Source organism: Notothenia coriiceps, unplaced genomic scaffold (genome assembly GCF_000735185.1).
Source record: "Notothenia coriiceps isolate Sejong01 unplaced genomic scaffold, NC01 NC01_scaffold00005336, whole genome shotgun sequence".
Classification (NCBI taxonomy): Eukaryota; Metazoa; Chordata; class Actinopteri; order Perciformes; family Nototheniidae; genus Notothenia; species Notothenia coriiceps.
The window spans coordinates 32,725-52,813 of NW_011338037.1; the positions used below are offsets into that span (position 1 = coordinate 32,725).

At 41.1% G+C, this 20,089-nt stretch overlaps 2 protein-coding genes across 6 annotated transcripts; both read left to right on the forward strand.

Annotated features, from left to right (window-relative positions):
• The first annotated feature begins 2,725 nt into the window (after positions 1 to 2,725).
• Positions 2,726 to 8,698, forward strand: asmt2 (acetylserotonin O-methyltransferase 2). Of its 2 annotated transcripts, none has more exons than XM_010768164.1 (9): positions 2,726 to 3,022; positions 3,106 to 3,193; positions 4,518 to 4,692; positions 5,389 to 5,518; positions 5,906 to 5,974; positions 6,074 to 6,192; positions 6,395 to 6,532; positions 6,823 to 6,945; positions 7,430 to 8,698. In XM_010768164.1, exons 2-9 carry the CDS (start codon positions 3,113 to 3,115, stop codon positions 7,639 to 7,641), a joined length of 1,047 nt encoding a protein of 348 aa, XP_010766466.1. In that variant the 5' UTR covers positions 2,726 to 3,022; positions 3,106 to 3,112; the 3' UTR covers positions 7,642 to 8,698. The 2 variants fall into 2 exon arrangements, with proteins under 2 accessions (XP_010766466.1, XP_010766465.1); XM_010768163.1 differs by having other exon boundaries at positions 2,728 to 3,027.
• Positions 8,699 to 9,219: 521 nt separating this feature from the next.
• Positions 9,220 to 19,724, forward strand: jade1 (jade family PHD finger 1). 4 transcript variants are annotated; one of them, XM_010768160.1, is made up of 11 exons: positions 9,220 to 9,389; positions 11,469 to 11,551; positions 12,539 to 12,606; positions 13,439 to 13,596; positions 14,106 to 14,290; positions 14,611 to 14,822; positions 15,123 to 15,290; positions 15,663 to 15,779; positions 16,298 to 16,894; positions 17,574 to 17,691; positions 17,948 to 19,724. In XM_010768160.1, exons 2-11 carry the CDS (start codon positions 11,476 to 11,478, stop codon positions 18,922 to 18,924), a joined length of 2,676 nt encoding a protein of 891 aa, XP_010766462.1. In that variant the 5' UTR covers positions 9,220 to 9,389; positions 11,469 to 11,475; the 3' UTR covers positions 18,925 to 19,724. The 4 variants fall into 4 exon arrangements, with proteins under 4 accessions (XP_010766462.1, XP_010766463.1, XP_010766461.1 ...); XM_010768161.1 differs by lacking the exon at positions 9,220 to 9,389 and adding an exon at positions 9,423 to 9,605; XM_010768159.1 differs by lacking the exon at positions 9,220 to 9,389 and adding an exon at positions 9,622 to 10,503.
• Positions 19,725 to 20,089: the final 365 nt, after the last annotated feature.

Here is a 20,089-nt window from a genome sequence, read left to right on the forward strand (position 1 = left end):
AAGCAAAAACTCCCTCCCTCCCTCTTTCATCCTGGCGGGATGACCCAACGATTGAAATCCTTTTCAAATGAGGCTCTTTTACAAGAATAAAATAAAAAAACATGTCCTGGGGAAGAGAGAGAGAGGGAATGTGCAAAGTAGATGAGATGTTTCGAAATATATTTTAGTATTTCTTCCCGGGTGGTGGGGTTCCATCGTGGAATAGGACGAATATCAACGTGGAGGATGATTCATCGACGACGGGGAGGCAGATTTCTTCTTTCTTTTTATCTTTGTAGCCACAACTGAAACCTTGCTTCGGCTTGCGGACAGCTTATCAATCAAGTCTTTCTTTGTTTCCTGTTCGGATCTTTGTCCCCGCGTTGTCGAGAGGGCTGCGCTGCGCGAACATCGGTCGGGGCGTCGGCCATTTTCCTGGTTGTGTTTGTAGTGTGTATGCACTTACTTAGTCTTCCTTTGTCTTGGTCACCATGTTGATTGTATTTGTTGAGTAGCATATAGGGAAGAGAGGAGAGGAGTGTCTCTTTTGTGATGGGGTTTGGCGGGGGTTTAAAAGGTCTTTGCACATATGGAAATTCATGTTTGGAATCCCACGAGACCGGACGACTGAATCAATGATCGTGAATACAAAGAGGAAGGCGTCCGGGCAGATCCTTAATCAATTCCCACTCAAGTTGTTTACATGGCCTCACCAGGCCCGGCCTGCAAGTTCTGTTAGATTCCCCCGAACCAATGGTCCAAAGTATTAATCTCGTGCCTTATTTTGTTTGTTGCCGTCAGTCCAACCGTTCTAACAGAGGAGCGATGCGCGGAAGGGATGCAGCAAGGTCGCCCCCCCTGTCCCCCCCAGACTTTAAAAGAAGAAGGCATACGTTCCGTCAGTCGTCCCACACACACAGACTGTACAAATCTCCCCACTTCACAAACTCTGTAAATAAACCGTATGAGTTACTCAGTGTTACTGCCATATTTATGTAGTTGAGGAACTCCAGATATGTATAACGCGATGTCGTACTGGCCAAAGCCCTCACGGTTCCTTTCTTCTTCTTTTTTTGGCTCTGAACTTCTTTTTAAAACGTGGGTGATTTCCCCCCCCCCTCCTCACCCTCCACCCAAAAAAAGTAAAAGGAGTGTTGCAAAGGGCGGGACCGGGAGCTGTTCTTGCGAAATTTTGTTCGGAGACGTTGCTTATCCTGTAAATATATCTATCATTTTATTAAAGCATGTGCAACAACAAAGTGAGCTATGCCGAATTTCCCACCACGTCATGTATTTAAATGTTGGGTGTGTGTGTGTGTGCGTGTCTGCGTGACAGAGGCAGGAAGGGATTTGTTCATGCATAATAAATCGATTTGGTTAATAATTGAAGATGTCTGGAATTTTATTTGCTCTCGGGGGCGGCAGGATTTGATCACTAACGGGAAAATATTTGATAGTTCATTGAAACGTTAATGGCTGTTCACCTGCGGGGAAAACAGAAAGGTGCATTAAAGTTTAATGATTGGCAAGATAATAATGCATAAAACTTATCAGCAGACAGATTGTTATCTCAATGAATTTAAAGTTCTGTTATTTACAGTGTGGTTAAACTGAGCTTCATGGTGATGGTGGTTCTCATGCATATCTTCAGTACGGGGGATATGTGAAAAACTTTTGGGAACAAACTGTACAGCCGGGAGACCGCTGCATAGCAAAGCTCTCAGTCATCAAAACCAGATGTTCAGGAAAACCCAAACACAAACAGAGGGAAATATGAAGGCAAAGTTTTACATTTTACACTCTGTATTCCTGTATGGTTACCAAGCAACACGTCAAGAATTATGGGCTGTTTTAGATGGTTTCTTACCTTGCTATTTGCAATCTTCATTTTTGAATATGGGTATGGGTGAATAAAAAAAATGAAAAGTTGTCATCAGATTATTTGACAACGCACACTCTACTTTTCCTTAATGGAATTTGATGCACACATTTAAAAAAAGGAAGGAGTTTGTATTTATTTAGCAGGGACATACATGAATATAGCAATAAATAAATACATGTATAACTTCAAAGGATTACAAAATAGGGAAATTAGTATGGACTTAAAATATTCAGGAACATATTTTAATTCTTAAGTAAAAAAAAAACAGAATATTAAGGAAATATAGGTTAGTTAATATATTGGGAGATATTATGTACCGTAGATAGTTATTTAATGAAGAAATACCAGAACAGTATTCAAACTAACAAGGGTAATAGTTATATCATACTACTGGATTATAATAATTTATAAATTGCTTATTTATCATTGATGTATTAAAGAATATTTTTCATTTACATCTATATTTTTTTTATTACAATTGTATAACACGGAAGGTAATCCATCCAAATTATATGTATTATTATTAATAATGTATTTGTATTTATGAAAAAAAATTGTCTATTAAAACAGAATTACATATTCTTTTTTCATTTCTTTATTCTTTTTTATTTGAAGTATATGTTTTTTTAATATTGTTTTTTGTATTTGTGAATAAAAAACAATCAAAACATTTATTATTATTAGTATAACTGGGTATAGTTGAAGTTAAATCATCCCGATTAATATTTTATTCGTTACATTTTACATATAATAGACATTATTGTACAAAGAAGAGAATCGTTAAGGGTAAACCAAACAGTAAAATAAAAACGTGGTCACCAACAACACAGCTCAACAGCGCCCCAGCTGGCACCCGGATGATCCAGGAACTGCACCACACACACACTGATTTCTGTATGTGTATGTGTGAAACTAATCGTAAGTGTTTCTTATCGGCCATCGCTGCAGCCGAAGAAGATCACTTTAAGATCCGGAGCAGAGATGTGTTTTTCCAGCTGACTGTCGACCATCCCAGATCTCCACCGAAGGACAGAAGCTCCTGAACGCACCTCCGACATTTTGGCTGTTTTTGGGCTAAAAACCTAGAAAAACAGCATCCGTCTTCCGCTCAAAGACCCGGGTCATCTTGGTAGCTTTCCAGACAACAGCATCCAAAAGAAGGCGAGGTTTGTCTACATTCATGCACATTAAAGTGACATGAACCCTGCATTTATTTAAAATCCTCTTTTTATTTGTGTCTGCAGAATAATAATGGCAGAGCATCTGTCCCAGAGTGAGCTGGATTACCCGTTCAAACTTCTGGAGTATTTCAACGGATTCAGGGTCTCAAAGGTAACATTTTTTACTTCTAATTTATTACGTCATATAATAAACATTAAGATAAGTTTGCATTATTGTAACAGGGGTTGCTTTTAATCGAGGTTGCCATTCATACTGCTTGTTTTGTCTTAAAATCACACAGTATAAGCATAAAACCTGAAGATATTCGTCTTATATCAATAAAAAAATCTTCTGAATAATTTAAGATTCAGCCATAAACAATGAATCAGTTATCCTCATTTAAAATACATTTAGTAGGAGGCTTAAACCTGGATACATCTTATTTTTATTTGTATTAAACACTTAAAAAACAGTAAGAAATGTCCAAATGTAAAAGTTGGAAACAACATTTTCTTGGTATGTTGCAATAAAAGGTCACGTAAATGACGATTAATAAAAAAAAAGTGTCTATAACTATAATTATTACTATCCTTATTTATATGTTTGGAATCTGACTTATTATCTCAGCACTGATCTGGTGATTATTTGGCTGATTTTTATCTTTTATTTATCTTTTCCCTAAACTAAAAGCACCCATTGCACTTTGCAGGGAACGCTGAGAAGAATCCAGGGCAAACAGTTGAGAACAAATTGATTTCAAAGTATTTCAAAACATGTCGAGAAAGAATAAACTCTCTAAATTGAGCATGCCTTGCAGCTCATTAGAAGTTTATTGGCCGTGCATTAATGTGAATAAATCACTTGTGAATCACTTTTTAAGAGGAAGACAAAATGTGGGCTTAGGGAATAATTAATTGAGTTCTCCTGGCAGAGGCAGCATTAAGTCTTATCACACGATCTTCATCAGCCTGATTGGAGTCCTCCCAGTTCTCATGCAAGTTAAAAAATGTTATTCCAGCATCTTCTCATCCATGTGGGATTAAAGAGGCTCTATTATGCTTTTCCATTTCCTGTAGTGTGTTATGTTCTTGTGCATGTACATGGTCTGCAAAGTTACTTCCAGAGGGAGTTTTGTCTGTGACATAATGACATCACTATGTAATACTCTAAGCGGTAGACCAATCACAAAAGAGCCGGCCATCTAACAAATCAGAGCAGACTAGGCTTTGGTTTCAGAAAGAGGGTGAAAAGAGGTGCTGCAGCACAGGCAGTACGAGGGAAATAAAGAGTTTTCTGAACATTAAAGCATGGAGACATGTAGAGGCACAACATACAAATATGAACCTGAAAATGAGCAGATTATGGGCAGAGCTTCCTTTTGAAACATAACTTCGGGAAACTGGCCATGAGCTCCATTATAGTAGCTCTTCTGGATTAGCAGCTGTAATTTTCCCCTCTCACAGAATGACGTGATGATGTGTGTTGGTCGCTGCAGGTGATTTTCTCGGCCTGTGAGCTGGGTGTGTTCGACCTCCTGCTGAAGGCCCAGGAGCCAATCAGTGCCCAGCATGTGGCCCAGGAGCTCAGCTGCAGCGAGGACGGGATGGAGAGACTGATGGACGCCCTGGTGGGCATCGAGATCCTGGAGGTGGAGACCAAAGACGGGACAGGTGAGGAGGAGGAGGAGGAGGAGGAGGAGGAGGAGGAGGAGGAGGAGGATGAATGCACTATTGATAATTGCACTCAAATGTAATTATTGCACTAGAATAAATGTCATTATGGCAATATTATGAATGTACTTATTGAACTAAAATACTCTGTTGAAGTCAAATAAATTCAATGATTGCACTAAAGTAAATTTCATTGTTGCACTATTATGAATGCAAATGTTGCACTAGAATACATGTTAGTATATCAGTAGAATAAATTATATTAGTTCACTAGAAAAAAATAATTACTGCCCAGAAAAATCTAAGTTAAATGTGATTATTGCAGTCAAACAATACATGTACTTATAGCACTAGTATGAACTAGAGTAAATGTGATTATTGAATTTAAGCACATCATTACTGAAATTCAGTTATTATGCTTGAATACATTTCATTTGATTAAATGTAATTATCTATCAAGGCTCCAGGTGACAAAGAAAATAGTCAAGTCTGCACCTTTGAGAAGCTTGAATTGTTTTATTTTTCAAAACCACTTAAATGTTGAACATGTCTTTTATCAGACTATTCGTTCTGTTTCCAGTGAACTGACACTAACACATTTACTTCTGCATGCATGCCTGCTGTTGCTGCTGTGAATGTCCCTGTTGGGAGTGATGACATCCTGATTTAAAGTGTGAATGTGTTTCGTTAAAACAGCTTTGTACAGCAGCAGCGACGTGGCTAATCTCTACCTCGCCAAAGGCAGCGGGAAGTCTCTCCACGACATGATCATTTACCAATCACAGACCATCTACCCGCTGTGGAACAACATGGCGGACGCTGTCAGGTCAGATCATTAAAAGAGCCCTGTTATGTTTTGGGGGTTTTCCCCTTTTCCTGTAGTGTGATATACAGGTTTTTGAGCATGTTAATGTTCTGCAAAGGCTAACATCCCCGTGTTCCATCCAGAGGAAGTTTCTCTCCCACACACTCCCCCCCCCTGCCTGAAATGCCTCCATTGGACTCCATTGTTTACTTCCGTAACTTAGTGACATCACCTGTGCACACTATGCACTTTTATTGGCTATCGCTCCAACACATTGTAAGTGGTAGGCTAAGGGGCGGGAAATTTCAGACGCAGTTGAAGCCCTTTTAAACTGAATACAGAGCAAACATTTCAATAGTCAAAATGTTCTCATGTACACGCTGTATTTTCTCATTTTCCACTGCGCAGAGAGGGGAAGAATCAAAATGAAAAGACGTTCGGCCTCCCATCAGAGGATATCTTCAAGGCTTTGTACAGGTCGGTGTTCCTTTTGTAGCTTCAGGTGCATACATGTGAATTTCACTCTAGTGCTGGAATATCTTTTAGTTTTATGATTCTCTAATTGGTTCCCCTCAGATCAGAGGAGGAGATGCTGAAGTTCATGGGTCTGATGAACTCCTCCTGGGTGCTCGATGGACACGACATTGTGACGGCCTTCAACCTCTCCGGCTTTCAGAAGATTGTAGATCTTGGAGGTTAAACGCCCTCTATACATTTCACAGTAGTAGCTCTTCAAAAAATGTTCATGTTACAATTTATCTTATTGTTGTTTTGGCCAAATAGACATTATAAAATGACAAAAATGTCAGATGTTTGCAGAAAAATGACCAAAGACCTAACTAAAGTCCAGTAAGTTTCCCACTGCAAATGACCATATTCTCTCTGAATAACTCCCAGGATGCACCGGGGCTCTGGCCCGTGAGATGGCGAAGGCGTGGCCGTCCTCCTCCGTCACGGTGCTGGACCTCCCGCAGGTTGTAGAGGCGGCGCAGAAACATTTCCCACAGGAGGACGACGCTGTTGAATTTCAAAGTGGTTAGCCTCTTTCTGACTCTTCACTCAACACTTCAAGAGTTTACTATTAGAAAAATAAAATCTAGAATTCTATAGGAAATTACTTGACCCTATTGTAAGATAAGATAAGATGGACCTTTATTAATCCCCGTGGGGAAATTCAGTTGTACAAGCAGCAACAGGGTAAGCGTGAAAAACAGGACATCACAGCTTCACACAGATTAATCAAATCAAAACTAAAATCAATAAAATCCAATAGAATGATGCAAAGTAAAATAGTTTTGCTCACATGCTTTCTGTTGCTCATGCAGGAGACTTCTTCAGTGATGAGATCCCTCCGGCTGACCTCTACGTTTTGGCCAGGATCATTCATGACTGGCCTGAAGAGAAGTGCGTCACTCTGCTGAAGAAGATCCACGGCAGCTGCAGACCAGGTGAGTTAAAGTGTAAATTAAAACGAGTGCTGTTGGCAAAACTACATGTAATGGGCATAATGTGTATTATACATATCTTTTCAAAATCATTTGTCACATTCATATGATATTCTCTTATTATTACTACACATTATTACATATTATTTTTCCTGTACACCTTTTTTTAAATATAACAATAGTTTTTATATAAGGTTTTACAATATCTTAAATTGTCATCTTTTTTTTCTGTGTACATTTTAGTTTCATGTATTCGTTTTTACAATATTATTTTTCAAAATCTCCCTAAAAAATCTGAAAATTCCATTTTCTTCTGTGTATATTTATGTCTCCTGTACACATTTTAGATTTACAAGAGATTTTCCATATTGATTTGTTTTATTTTTGCTGTTTTTCCATTTTAAATTCTATTACTGTGTTTGCGAATGCACGGTTATACACTAAGACAGATTCCTTGTATGTGAATCGGTGCTCGCCCTCCCTGCAGGCGGTGGCGTCCTGCTGGTGGAGGCCCTGCTGTTTGAGAACAGGCGGGGGCCGGTCACCGCTCAGATCTTCTCCCTCAACATGCTGGTGCAGACGGAGGGTCGGGAGCGACCGCCGTCCGAATACACCCGCATCCTCGAGAAGACTGGCTTCCACAACGTGCAGGTGTGCCGGACCGGGAAGTGCTACGACACCATCCTCGCCACCAGATGAGACGGGGCAGTAAAGAAACTTAAACTTAAACTTTTGAAAGACTTCTTAAGATATAAGCTATGAAAAAAAACAAATGATCAGTCTCAGTGCACATGGATCCCCAGTTTATGTTGTGTCAGTGATTTTTATTTAGATATTGTTGGACAATGTGAATTGCTTTTCTTGGTAATACAAACATTTGCTGCATTTAAGTTGCTGATGGATATTGTAAAATAATGATGTTAAAAGGTTATGTTACACTCAATCAATTCAGGTTAAAGGGTAAGTTAGACTTTTTGGGAAATACTCTTTTTAGCTTTCTTGCTGAGAGAAACATTAAACAGCTACCACTCTCTAACGCTAGTAGCCTGTTAGCTTAGCATAATGACTGGAAACAGAGGGAAAGAGCTAGTCTAGCTTTGTCCAAAAATCAAAATAACTTTTCCCGAAGAATATATTATCCATTAGGAAGAATTAGAAGATAGAAAAATCTGTATTTTTCTATATCACTGATCTCTTTTAGGTTTAAAGGCTAAGTTTCTACTATAGGTGGTTATTTATGCTTTCTGTTTGTCAGGGTTTAACACTCATAAAAGCCAATTTAAAAAAAACCTTCAAAAAAAGTGAAAGTTTAAAAGAAAAACTGAATTTGTTTAGCTAATGAAAAGGTGTGTGTAGTGATTTTTTGTGCTACTGTGACTGTTTCTGGCTTTCCTGTTCCCTGTGGTGAGTTCAGGTACCCTTTCAGGCTGCATTAGATCTGTAGGACCACCCTCAGTTTACCTCCATTTTCCTCTGCTGGTGTTAAAATCTCCCATTTCTCTTTTTTTTGCATGTTAGTTGTGTAAAGTAGTTTATGGAAAGAAATAACTGTAGCGTTACTTTGGACTCATATTGATTTCTAGACATTTTTCATAATGTATTTTTTATTTATAAAATGTGTTTTTTTGTAGCTCTTTATACCTCTACTTTTTAAATACGTTAAATACATACTGGAAATGTTCCCATATTAAGTACATGCAAGATTACAGTGTAAGGGAGCTTTTTTTTTTTTTAAATGAATGGTGTCAATGTTAAATACATGGTTGATAGCAAAAATGGGATAGCTGTAAGTTTCTTTCCTGGTCATTCCACATTTTGACAGCATGCGTCCTTCACATTAAATATAAATAAATGCATTTTATTTATATATATATGGTTTATTAAGTACATTTCTCAAAATCTACTCATTATTTATACAGCAAAAAAAATTCCTTGTACATGAAAACCTAAAATTAAAAATGTTTTATAATTGAAATTCTGATTCCTGTTTTAACAGATAAAACGGGGTGTGTGTAATTTCTAAAAAATAAACGGTCAATGGTCCAGCTGAGTCATGTTACACATTTCACATGATTAGATTAAACTTACTTTATTGATCCCAATTTGGGAACTGTTTTAATAAAGTAGCCTACATCTAATTTGTGAATTCTGATTTGTATGTTCACACTTAAAATCGCAACCGGGCACAAGGGTTTGTATTTTGGAACTGGAAAAAAATAAATAATGTAATATTCTCCCCTGCATTAGGAGGATCTGTTGGGGTTCCGGGCGTTCTGCTGACCTCCAGCGGCTCTCAGCTGCAGCTACAGCCAGGCAGGGTAACCTCCTACCGGCCAACGCTCTGTGTTTGTGTGTATGTGGAATGCGGGTCAAGCGGAACCCACGGCTAAAAACTGCGCTTCACATCAAACTCAAAAACCTCGGCTTTCATCGGCCTGACGTGCTCTGTATGTACCGTCCACTTTATTATCAACTCTACGCAGGTTTACATGAAATGCATATGTGCCGAAATCTTCTTAACCGGCTTTTTGAAGGAGTTAATATTTCCAGTATGGTCGCAGTCCGCTAGGAAAACGCGACACCGTCATTTAAAATGGCGCCAAAGATTAACCCCAGCCAGTGGATACAAAACCGCCACTGTGCCCTGAAGGCTAGCAACACAGGTAGCACAACAACTTGTTTAGTTCGTTAGTTAACAGCGTCCATGAGTGTTTTTACATGTCAGTTAGTATGTCTGAATTGATTATTGACCCCTAACCTTTATGACAGCTAGCTGATTGAGGGCTGTTAAATAAGAGGAGGCAGCCTAAAATGCCAACGGTTGTGTTAGCAGCTAATGCTAAATACATTACATAGATGTAGCCTCAAGCTAACAAGCTAGCTGCTAGATGCAACAGCAGACGTCAGCTAAATGTAACGTGCATACCACGCCTGTATAAAAACATTAATATTTAAGCGTAAACCCTCCTCAAATTAAACTTTTAAAAACAATTGCTTATTTCAAGCTAACAGACGTTAACAAATCCTTATCCGTACATCCTTATAATAAACAACATTTCCACATGTTGTGGGTGGGCCCTCATGTTGCATAACATGTTGCGGTTAGCTCTGGCTAACGTTAGCCAGCTAGCATTTTGAGTAACATAAAAAAAAGGCAGCGCTATGTGGTCTGATTTAAAGCTAATTGCGACCTTATCGTAGAACCACAACATTGCCTTGCTTTGGTTGCTGTGTTGCCGGGGGAACAGTTACAAACAACTGTTGTAATCATGCTAGCTACAGTTAGCCGCTAGTCAGTTAGCCCTGTTTCAAGAAGGGGCGTCTTACAGACCGATGCTCGCCTGCCGTTAGCTTAGCCTGCTACATTGGGGTTAGCACCTTTACCCCCCTTGTGCCTGCTGACTAAAGCAGAACCTTGGATATGTCGATCAGGAGTTTTAAGAGTCCCCGTTGACGTGTTTGCCACTTCAAGCTGAACTCATTACATTGATAAAAAGGAGTAGTTCCCTGTCGGTGCTGCATGTGGTTACTTCTTGTTGTCATCGCTGAACAGTGGCTGTGGTATGTACGCATCTTTAGCTTCAGGGCTGGTTATGTACTGTCAGATCAGTAAGGAAACGTAAAGTGATAAGCTGTATTGCTGTTTCAGGTACGGATTTGTTTGCATATGTAGATATAGTAGTAGAGTAGAGCTAATGTACTGATTTCTAGACATAATTCAGAAGAAGGGCCAGATGATTGTTTTGTTAGAAATGAAACGGATCCTCAATAAGCACATTAACTGTCTTCGTAACTGCAAAAGTGCTTCATCTTGTTGATAGTATCTGCTAGTAAATCACGTGTACTTTCCTACATATTCTGGAAACTAACTTATGATAATGTCTTGCATGTTAAAAGTGTCTTCAAAAGTTGTTGTTGTGTTGATTTTCTCAGTCTGGGCCAAGCAGACATTTAAACATCAAAAACCTTAAGAGAGTTTACTGAATATTACTTATGCCACAAAGTAGAACACATTATTGAAATGGTAAAATGCTAAAGTTCCAACTTTTAAATGCTGACATAGTGTACTAAGAGTTTAAATTGGTACAGAAATATTCTATAACATGTGGGACCCCTCCCTGAACTTTGTAGATTCTGGTATATCTGGCCAAATGCTGCCAGGATTGTGTTGATTGTTCTTTTTGCAAGTTATAATTGAAGCATCTGGTGTTTCATACATGAATCTGAGCCAGTGTTTTTGGTGTGTTTGTTTCTATTGTGTGGCATTTAGGGATTTGTTCTCTCTCCTATGAACTCCATAATGTATCCACCTTGTGGTAAAAATGTAAATATATTGTCAAAAAGCATCAGCAAGAAACAATAAGACTCTGATCCTAATACTGTCATTATCAACATATGATCATGTGTGTTTGAGTCAGACTTATTTATGTAATTGCCAAATATAGTTTTTTTATCATTGCTGTATATTTATGCAGTGTTTTATCAATCTTTTCTGTAACTTAACCTCCTGACTTGTATGTGTGCAGTGTCCTTATGTCGGAGCTCCAGAGACAGGCGACGATGAAGAGAAACAGGAATCCCAGCAGCAGTGACGACTCCGACAATGGAAGTAAGTACAATATTGACTCTGCTGACTCATTCATACTAAATCTAGCTTGAATCAGGTCGAGCTAACCTCCTTCAGCTTCCTCAATCTCACAAGTGAACGTGCAAAGCGGCAGAAGATTTTATTCTTATTAAGATAATGATTCAATGTTGTTCAGTTTTGGTTACTTTCATTTGTAATGGTCACATTTTTGTAAACCAAGCACAGTCCTTTTCTGAAAGTGCATCTCATATCTTGTTACTGTGTGTGTCAGTCAATGTATATTCATGTTCAGGAAGGACATCGAGACAGAGTAAAGGAAAGAAGAGCAGCAGTTGGACAGAGATTAAGGAAAAGAAAGAGAAGGCCTACAGTCTGAGAGACAGGAGACAGTTTAGGGACACTTGGAGTTCTAAAGACGTCCTGGCAGGTCAGACAGGCAGAAAGGCTCAAATCTGACTTCAGTTACAACTTCATAAACATATGTGTTTTGCTTCATCCTCTAAGTATCTCTGATGTGTGGGGTTTTACCTCATTGTATACTGTATTGGGGGTAAGCAAATAATTGTGTTGATTTGGTGTGATTAGTTGGATTGACTTATTATCCAATATATCTGATGCCGTAGTATTAAAGCGATCAAACCCAAAGATCTGATCGGATTCAGGGTTTCGTTCGGTGAAAAGTTAAACGCATTATTAAGAAAATCCTCCAGGTTTTTGATGTTCAACATGTAGTGAAATGAAAGGCTTCGGTCTCATCGAGGTGGTTTTTGAATGCTCCTTGATTGACCCTGCTTTCATACATTTTATATTAATCTTAAGAAAAATAAATAAAAGAAGCGAATACATTTAACTGAAAAAATTAAAATATCAGTTGAACCATTTGGAATATCCAAAGGAGCCACGCTTGTATCTTTTAACATTTTCTTAAAGTTTTAGGTCAATAAGAGCAGCTGAAACAGACAAAGAAAACACGAGACACCTTTCATACTCGTTGTGTTTCTCCTCCAGGTAATTCCACGTGTTGGTCACAACATTCATCACAGCCAAGAAGAGGGAACGGGCAAAAACCCTCTGAGGTACGTCTCTCTGAACTCTTAATTCTATAGGATGATAAGAAATTGGTAAAAATCTAACATAGTTCACGAGTTATCTTCTGCTGTCATGTTCTTGTTTTATTACACTTTTTATCTTGAAAAGAAATCACATACACATAAATACTTTTATTTAAAAAAGAATGTTTTAATCATTTAATACATACAACACATCGACACCGGTAAATACACTTGTCATAAGAGTCTGTATTTTGTCAAACACAGCTGCTGTTATCTCCTGTTCAGTCTGTGGACTTGGTCCCTGCAGGCCACTGTACCCTCTGACTGAGAGCCAATCAAATGAAAACAAAACACTGACTCAGGCCTAAGAAGGATCCTGATTGGCTCATTTCTGTCTGGCTATGTTTTGACAACGTGGTCGTCTTTTAACCTTCACATATGCTGTAATACATTACCTTATCTAGCTAACTTATTTTGGTTGTTTGCCAGTTTATCTGCACATTTTAAAGTTAACAGTTGCTTTTCAGATGACCCACAAAACAAAGTTGCAGTGTAATTCTATGTTTTAAAAAAATTAGTGTTATTAGTCTTGCAAATGAAATAATTGTTTGTTGTTAATATACCAGTTTTTGTAACCTAAAATGTGGATATATGATCACTAAAGATAACTTTTCCCGCTGCATTTATATTTTCTGTCGTTGTGATGTTTTATTAGGATTGTGAAGGCTTGCATTTATTCCTCTGACAGTTACTATAAAACAACTACAACGAACATTTCCCCCTCTACAAACCACAATTACTCAGTGTTTTAGTTCAGTAAAGCATTCTGACTCTTGTTGTCTGACGTCGGTTGCAGGTTTTCAGGACCGACCTCATCACAGCCATGAAGGTACATGACTCAAACCAGCTGATCCCAGAGGAATATTACATCCTGGCAGACGCCTGGAGACAGGAGTGGGAGAAGGGCGTGCAGGTCCCCGTCAGCCCGCAGTCCATCCCACAGCCCGTCGCCAGGTAGGACGAAGAACAGCACATTCTGAGAGCAGAAAGTCACATGTTTGATCCCAGATTGTCCTTGAGTGGGAATGCAAGCTGTGTGGATACGGCTTCTTGTGTTACAGGTGGTACAAGCCTGTTGTTTTAAAGTCATTTAGTTGGTTTAGACAGATTCAGTCAGATCGTTTGATATCCAGATAAGATAAAGGTACAGGAGGGGTTGAAAAAAAAACACACTCACAAATGATTAAAGTGAATATTTAAAAAGTTGTTTCATCTGGCATCTGGACCCTCTTCAGTGATATTTGTGCACCCTATTGTCAGATGGCGTTGTCCCTAAAGGCCAAGTTATTCATGATGTGAATGTTATGGCACAAAAAAAATCGCTCAAGTGTAATTTCTAAGCACCATTTGGTGAAGGGACAACATTTTTCAGAGGGTCTAGAAAACAAATGTATCATTCAAAGTACCTTAGTGTAAATGCAGGACAGTGCACTGACAGGTCTGCTGACTGTGATGTGCTGCAGGGTGCTGGCGGAGAAGGGAAAGGAGGTGATGTTCGTCAGGCCGAAGAAGTTGATCCGGACCTCGGGCGCCGAGGCTCTGGGCTACGTGGACATCAGGACGCTGGCAGATGGGATGTGTCGCTACGACCTGAACGAGGAGGACGTGGCCTGGCTGCAGGCCGCCAACCAGGAGTTTGCAGAGATGGGTGAGTCAATGTTTAAACTGAGGCTGCGGCAACAGGCTGGCAGTCATTTTGTACCTGTTATTAACATGTCATTAAGCACAATGTTGCTGCTGTGGGAAACAAGGAGTTGACTCCAAAATGTCTGCCATTAACACAGAAAGACTTTTGGTCAGCTTGACAACTTGTAACCCTATTTTTTTAAATAAATGTTCTTCTGAACACATAGAGTAGCATTTGATTCTCGTGTAATATGGAAATGATGAAACCTTTCAAGAGACAGTTGTTTTTTATCGACAGAGATACTTTGTAACAAATGTAACTTTTACTCCTGACTTCTGCAGCCATACCGCCGCTGGACGAGATCACCATGGAGCGGGTGATGGAGGAGTTTGAGCACTGCTGCCACGAAAACATGACGCACGCCACGGAGACGGAGGAAGGGCTGGGCATCGAGTACGACGAGGACGTGGTGTGTGACGTCTGCCGGTCGCCGGACGGGGAGGACAACAACGAGATGGTGTTCTGTGACAAGTGCAACATCTGCGTTCACCAGGTCAGGCGGCGACTCATAGCTCATTATATCGCTAAAGTTAAATCTATAATAAAATGCGGCACAAACTATTTAAACTAAACCGTGATCCATTAGATACTTTATAAGTCCGACTGATTGAGATTGTTGGGTCAAAAAGCAAAGTGAAAACGACTCGTATTGCATTTCAGATCAGCTGTGGTTTTATGTGACACACACACGTTAACACATGCTTTCTCTGCCTCTTCATTTGTGGCTTCTGTATTGATTTCCACTCGCGGTCTGGCAGCTGAGCCCCCCCCCTTCGTTTGTGTTTCTCACCAGGCGTGTTACGGCATCCAGAAAGTGCCACAGGGAAGCTGGCTGTGCCGGATCTGCGCCCTGGGCATCCTGCCGAAGTGCCAGCTGTGCCCCAAGAAGGGCGGAGCCATGAAGCCGACGAAGAGCGGCACCAAGTGGGTCCACGTCAGCTGTGCCCTGTGGATCCCAGAGGTCAACACACACATTTACATTCTTAATCGTTTGTGTGTGTTTTTTACTAAGTCCTTTACATGTCACTCTTTAATTTAGCACATGCCTAATTTGCCTTTTCATCCTATTTTTTGAAGAACCGTTTTTAATATCTGAAAAGTTATTTCTGACATTAACATAAGGAAAACAACGACCAATCACTACAAATGAAAAAAACAATATTCAGTTGTATGTTATAAGAGATTTATTCTGCTTATACTTGCTTACTGTTCAAACATTTTAACCTAATGCTGGTGCTTGTTTCCATTTGGCTCTCTCCTGTTATTTATTTAACATATCTTAGACTCTCCTACCGAAAGATAAATTAAAGTTGATGTTAAATGTGCTTTGCAGGTGAGCATTGGGAATCCAGAGAAGATGGAGCCGATCACCAACGTGTCGCACATTCCCAGCAACAGATGGGCTCTGATCTGCTGCATCTGCAAAGAGAAGTCCGGAGCGTGCATCCAGGTAGAGTCAGCGCTCACATCTCAACCCTACCATGCAGAAACATTTAATGAGACGTGAAGCATCACCAACGGTTTTTTAAAGATCCCAACTAGTATCTTACTTTTCTGAGTGATCACAATCCAACCGTGAAAGTGAAAGTATCTTGGGTTGTGACGAGGGTCTGACAGTCCTGAACATTTCTCTTTGTTAACATCCCTAAGCAGTAACTGCAAGCTTGTTTTTGGCAGAGAGCAGCTTGTACAATCGTTCCCAGTCATGTTGCAACAGGCACACAAATTGCAATTTTGCAAAATCCAAAGGCTTTCGTCACTGGAAGATTGACCCGGTCACATTGAGAGATTATTACTGACCTGAGAAAGAAAAAGGTGTTTTCTAACAGAAGTGTTTGGTTACTGAAGCTGTTTCACAACCATTTATTTTTTGCATCCTGCTTAGATTTAATGTGTCATCATTAATTGAATCGTATGACACCGTGTTTTAAAAATATGTTAAACAACGTTGTGTGTTTGCCGCTGTAGTGCTCAGCCAAAAACTGCCGGACTGCCTTCCACGTGACGTGCGGTCTCCAGGCCAGCATCGAGATGAACACCATCCTCACGGAGGACGACGAGGTCAAGTTCAAGTCCTACTGCCCCCAACACTCGGGGCTGGAGGGGGACGAGTCCAGGGACCGAGACTCCGAGGACGAGAAGGAGAGCGCCAAAGACAAGAAGGGCAGGAGGAGAGGGCGGGTGAGAGGCAAGGAAGACACCGCCTCCTCCTCTTCCTCTTCCCACGTGGCTCCTCAGATCCTCCACAGAGTGCCGAGCCACCTGGAGGAGCTGAGCAGCCGGCAGCAGGAGAAGAGGGTCAGCCTCCGCCAGCTGAAGCTGCAGGAGATGGAGGAGGAGTTCTTCCAGTTCGTGGAGGTGGAGGAGGTGGCGGCTCACACGAAGCTGCCGCCGGAGGTGGTGGACTTCCTGTTCCAGTACTGGAAGCTCAAACGCAAAGCCAACTTCAACCAGCCGCTGCTCACGCCCAAGAAGGACGAGGAGGAGAGCCTGGCGCGCCGCGAGCACGAGGTTCTGCTGCGCCGCCTGCAGCTCTTCACCCACCTGCGCCAGGACCTGGAGAGGGTAGGTCTACAGCTCAGAGACAGAGGGAGGAGGAGGGGCCAGTGGGAGGAGGAGGGGCCAGAGGGAGGAGGAGGGGCCAGAGGGAGGGACTGAACAGAGAAACAGATTACATGAATATAAATCCATGCGAGCTTTGTGGAAATGTTCCATAAAGTGCTTCTTTGTAGATAAGATGTATTCACTTAACAGCAGGAGAAAACACAGGATAGAGGCAAGAACCAGAAAGAGATATTTAAAATGGCATGGATATATTAGAAATGTAAAAGATCTATAGAAATAATTGAGTTCATATAACTACAGTATAGCTGCTTCTCCTGCAGATGAGACAGGAAGTTGTTAGGAATAATGTTACTGTCCATCTCTCCTGATCTGTCTGTGATCCCAAGTCCAGCAAGCAGCATCCAGCCTTTATTTTAGTTTTTAGAAAGATCAAATCAAATTCCAGTTTTATTTGAAAAAGGGGGAAATGCTGTCAAATATGACTCGCATGCACTTGTTGACATGCCTACTGGAGCGATTGGGAGTTTAGTCTTGCTCAAGGACACTTCAGCATGTTGACCCCCAGCCACAGCAGCCATACAGAACAGCAGCACATTTAAGAAGCAGAATCAGGGTGAGCTATTGTTCAAGTGTTGGTCCTAAGTTCTTGTCTAAAGAAGCTGCTGCTGTTTCTCCTCAGGTGCGTAACCTGACCTACATGGTGACTCGGAGGGAGAAGATGAAGCGCTCGCTGTGGAGAGTCCAGGAGAATATCTTCCAGCACCAGATGAAGCTGCTGGACCACGAGCTGCTCACCGGTGAGTCAGCAATACCAGAAATATTTTATTAGAACTCCACAAATCAACTTCATATGCCAATGATATGTTCCAGCTCGTTTTAAAAGTTGGATACTCCCATTAACAAAGTCTGCTTCATTTTGTCCCAAAATAATAAGTAAACATTGGTGTTTCTCTGTTGGACATTAAATAAGATCAAAGTTTAGTAAAATAGCAAGTCAGTAGAAGATAATATAATACCGTTACACTGACTCTGTCCATCATATCTCTGTTGCAGGCGATCCCTCAGAGAAGGATTTGGAGAAGCTCTTCTCTCTCGACTGGTTATCCTCTCAGGGCTCCGAGTCTGGACTGAAAACCAAACGAGGGTCTTCCAAGCAGGAAAGAAGAAGTGCCGACAGCAAAGGCCTCTCCGACTCCCCTCACAGCCACAAGAGGGACAGTCCGAGCAAACCTCTGGAGATGAAGGACAGTAAAAGCCCCCGGGTCAGAGAGTCTGCCGAGGACACGAGAACCGGCAAACCCCAGACCTTCGAGATGAATCAGGAGCTTCTCTTCCCCAAGCTCCAGAAACCAGAAGTCCTTCAGGAATCTTCGCACAAACCCGAGAGCAGAAAAGGCCCCAAGAGGGAGGCCCAGAGGACAGAGCAGGAGACGCTGGTCAGACTGAAACGAGACGAGGAAGAGACAAGAAGGAGAAAGAGGAGGAGCGACCTGACGGAGAGCCAGGGGAAGAGTCGCTTCGGGGCCAAACAGCTGGACAAGACCGTGTCCATCCGGTTGGTGGACATCAGGAGCTCGGACCACAACAACTACTTCATGGGGGAAGGGACGACCAGGAGGAACCCCGTCTCGCTACAAGTGAGCCCCAACACCAAGCTCTCCGGCGCTCCGAGAACCAACGGCTGGACGAGGAAAGCTCCGGCAAACGGCTCGCACACATCCAGCCGAAACGTGAGCGGACATCTGAGGAGCTGGGGGAAGTTCAGGATCCCCAAGAGGAGCGAGAAGCCGGCGGACGAGGAGGAAGAGAAGGAGGAGCTGTTGTTGAGTCCGCTGACCAACGCACCGCAGACGTCGTACCCCAGGACCAGACTCCGCTCGGGGACGGAGCACGACGGCTCCGCCTCCGACTCGTGCGGGGAGGCGGAGCCGTGCCTGAAGAGGTGTCACTCCCACCGGCTGAGGGGGGGGGCGCCTCTCGGGCCGCGCTACGGGTCGGACATCATCCGCCGGGGCGTGCTGGCCTCCTGATGGCGGAGCGGCACTTTGATATGAATAAGCTGCACTGTGTTAATTGTAAAAAACGATCGCTCTCTATACCCTTATATTTTTCTCGATGAATCATACAAATGCCTAGATTAAGAAACAGAGATGATATTTATTTTTTATTTGTAACATATGTAAATCTTAGAAAATGTTTGAGCAGGTGTTTATTTTTTCTTTCTTTAAAAAGTAGAAAGATGTCAGGTTGCCACTTAAACGCTTGCTCAGATATTTACAAGCGAAAGCATCACTGAGGGATTGTTGCTCGGGACCAGAAGCTCGCAATGTCATTTTTTTTTTTTTTTTTTTACATAGTATTAAACCCAGTTGTACTTAGTGGGAAAAAGATGACGGACTATTTGATCTTCACAGGGAAATGGGATTCTTTAGGTCTTTTTTTTTTTATATCAAGCTTCGTTGGATGGTTACAGCCACAAACAGGAAGTAAAACTGCCCTTTTATCGCTATTCAATCTCCAGCTGTCATAATTTCTTCAGATTGTGGAACATTATGAACTGAGAAACATACAAAAAAAGGAATTTCAGAATGATGTTAACGTGTCTTTAGCACTTAAGTGTAATTCAACTGCGAACCGATCGTATCTATCATGTGCCTAACTTTTTTTTGAAGCTTTTGCACTACGAGAGGACGGCACAGGTGTGAGCTATGAGAGGATATTTTTACACTGAAACATTTAAAAAGCGTTTTGTACCCTCGGCCGCTACTGTATTACTGTTATGCAAAAGGAAACTTGACTTTGTTGGAAAGAGGAATAAAAACTCTGTGAGGCTGAAGTCTGTGTCTGATGTTTATATTTAAAGTGTTTTGTTAGGAACTTGCCGGGCAGCCTTTCCGGGAAGAAGCACATTTTCTGAGGAGGAAAGACTATCTTTAAAATATTTATTTTGTTAATACTTTTTATATATTCAACAAAAATACCACTATGAAAACTAGTAATTAAGCAATCATTAAAGTCATATTTTTATACAAAGTACTGAACATTTGCTAGTTCCAGATTCTCCATTGTGAGATTGTGTTCAGTTGTCTCTGTTTTAGCTTAAAGTGGACCTATCATGCTATATTTGAATAATATAGTGTAGGACCATACCTATAAGGCATATTTATACTTTTCATTTTTCAAAATACCAAACAG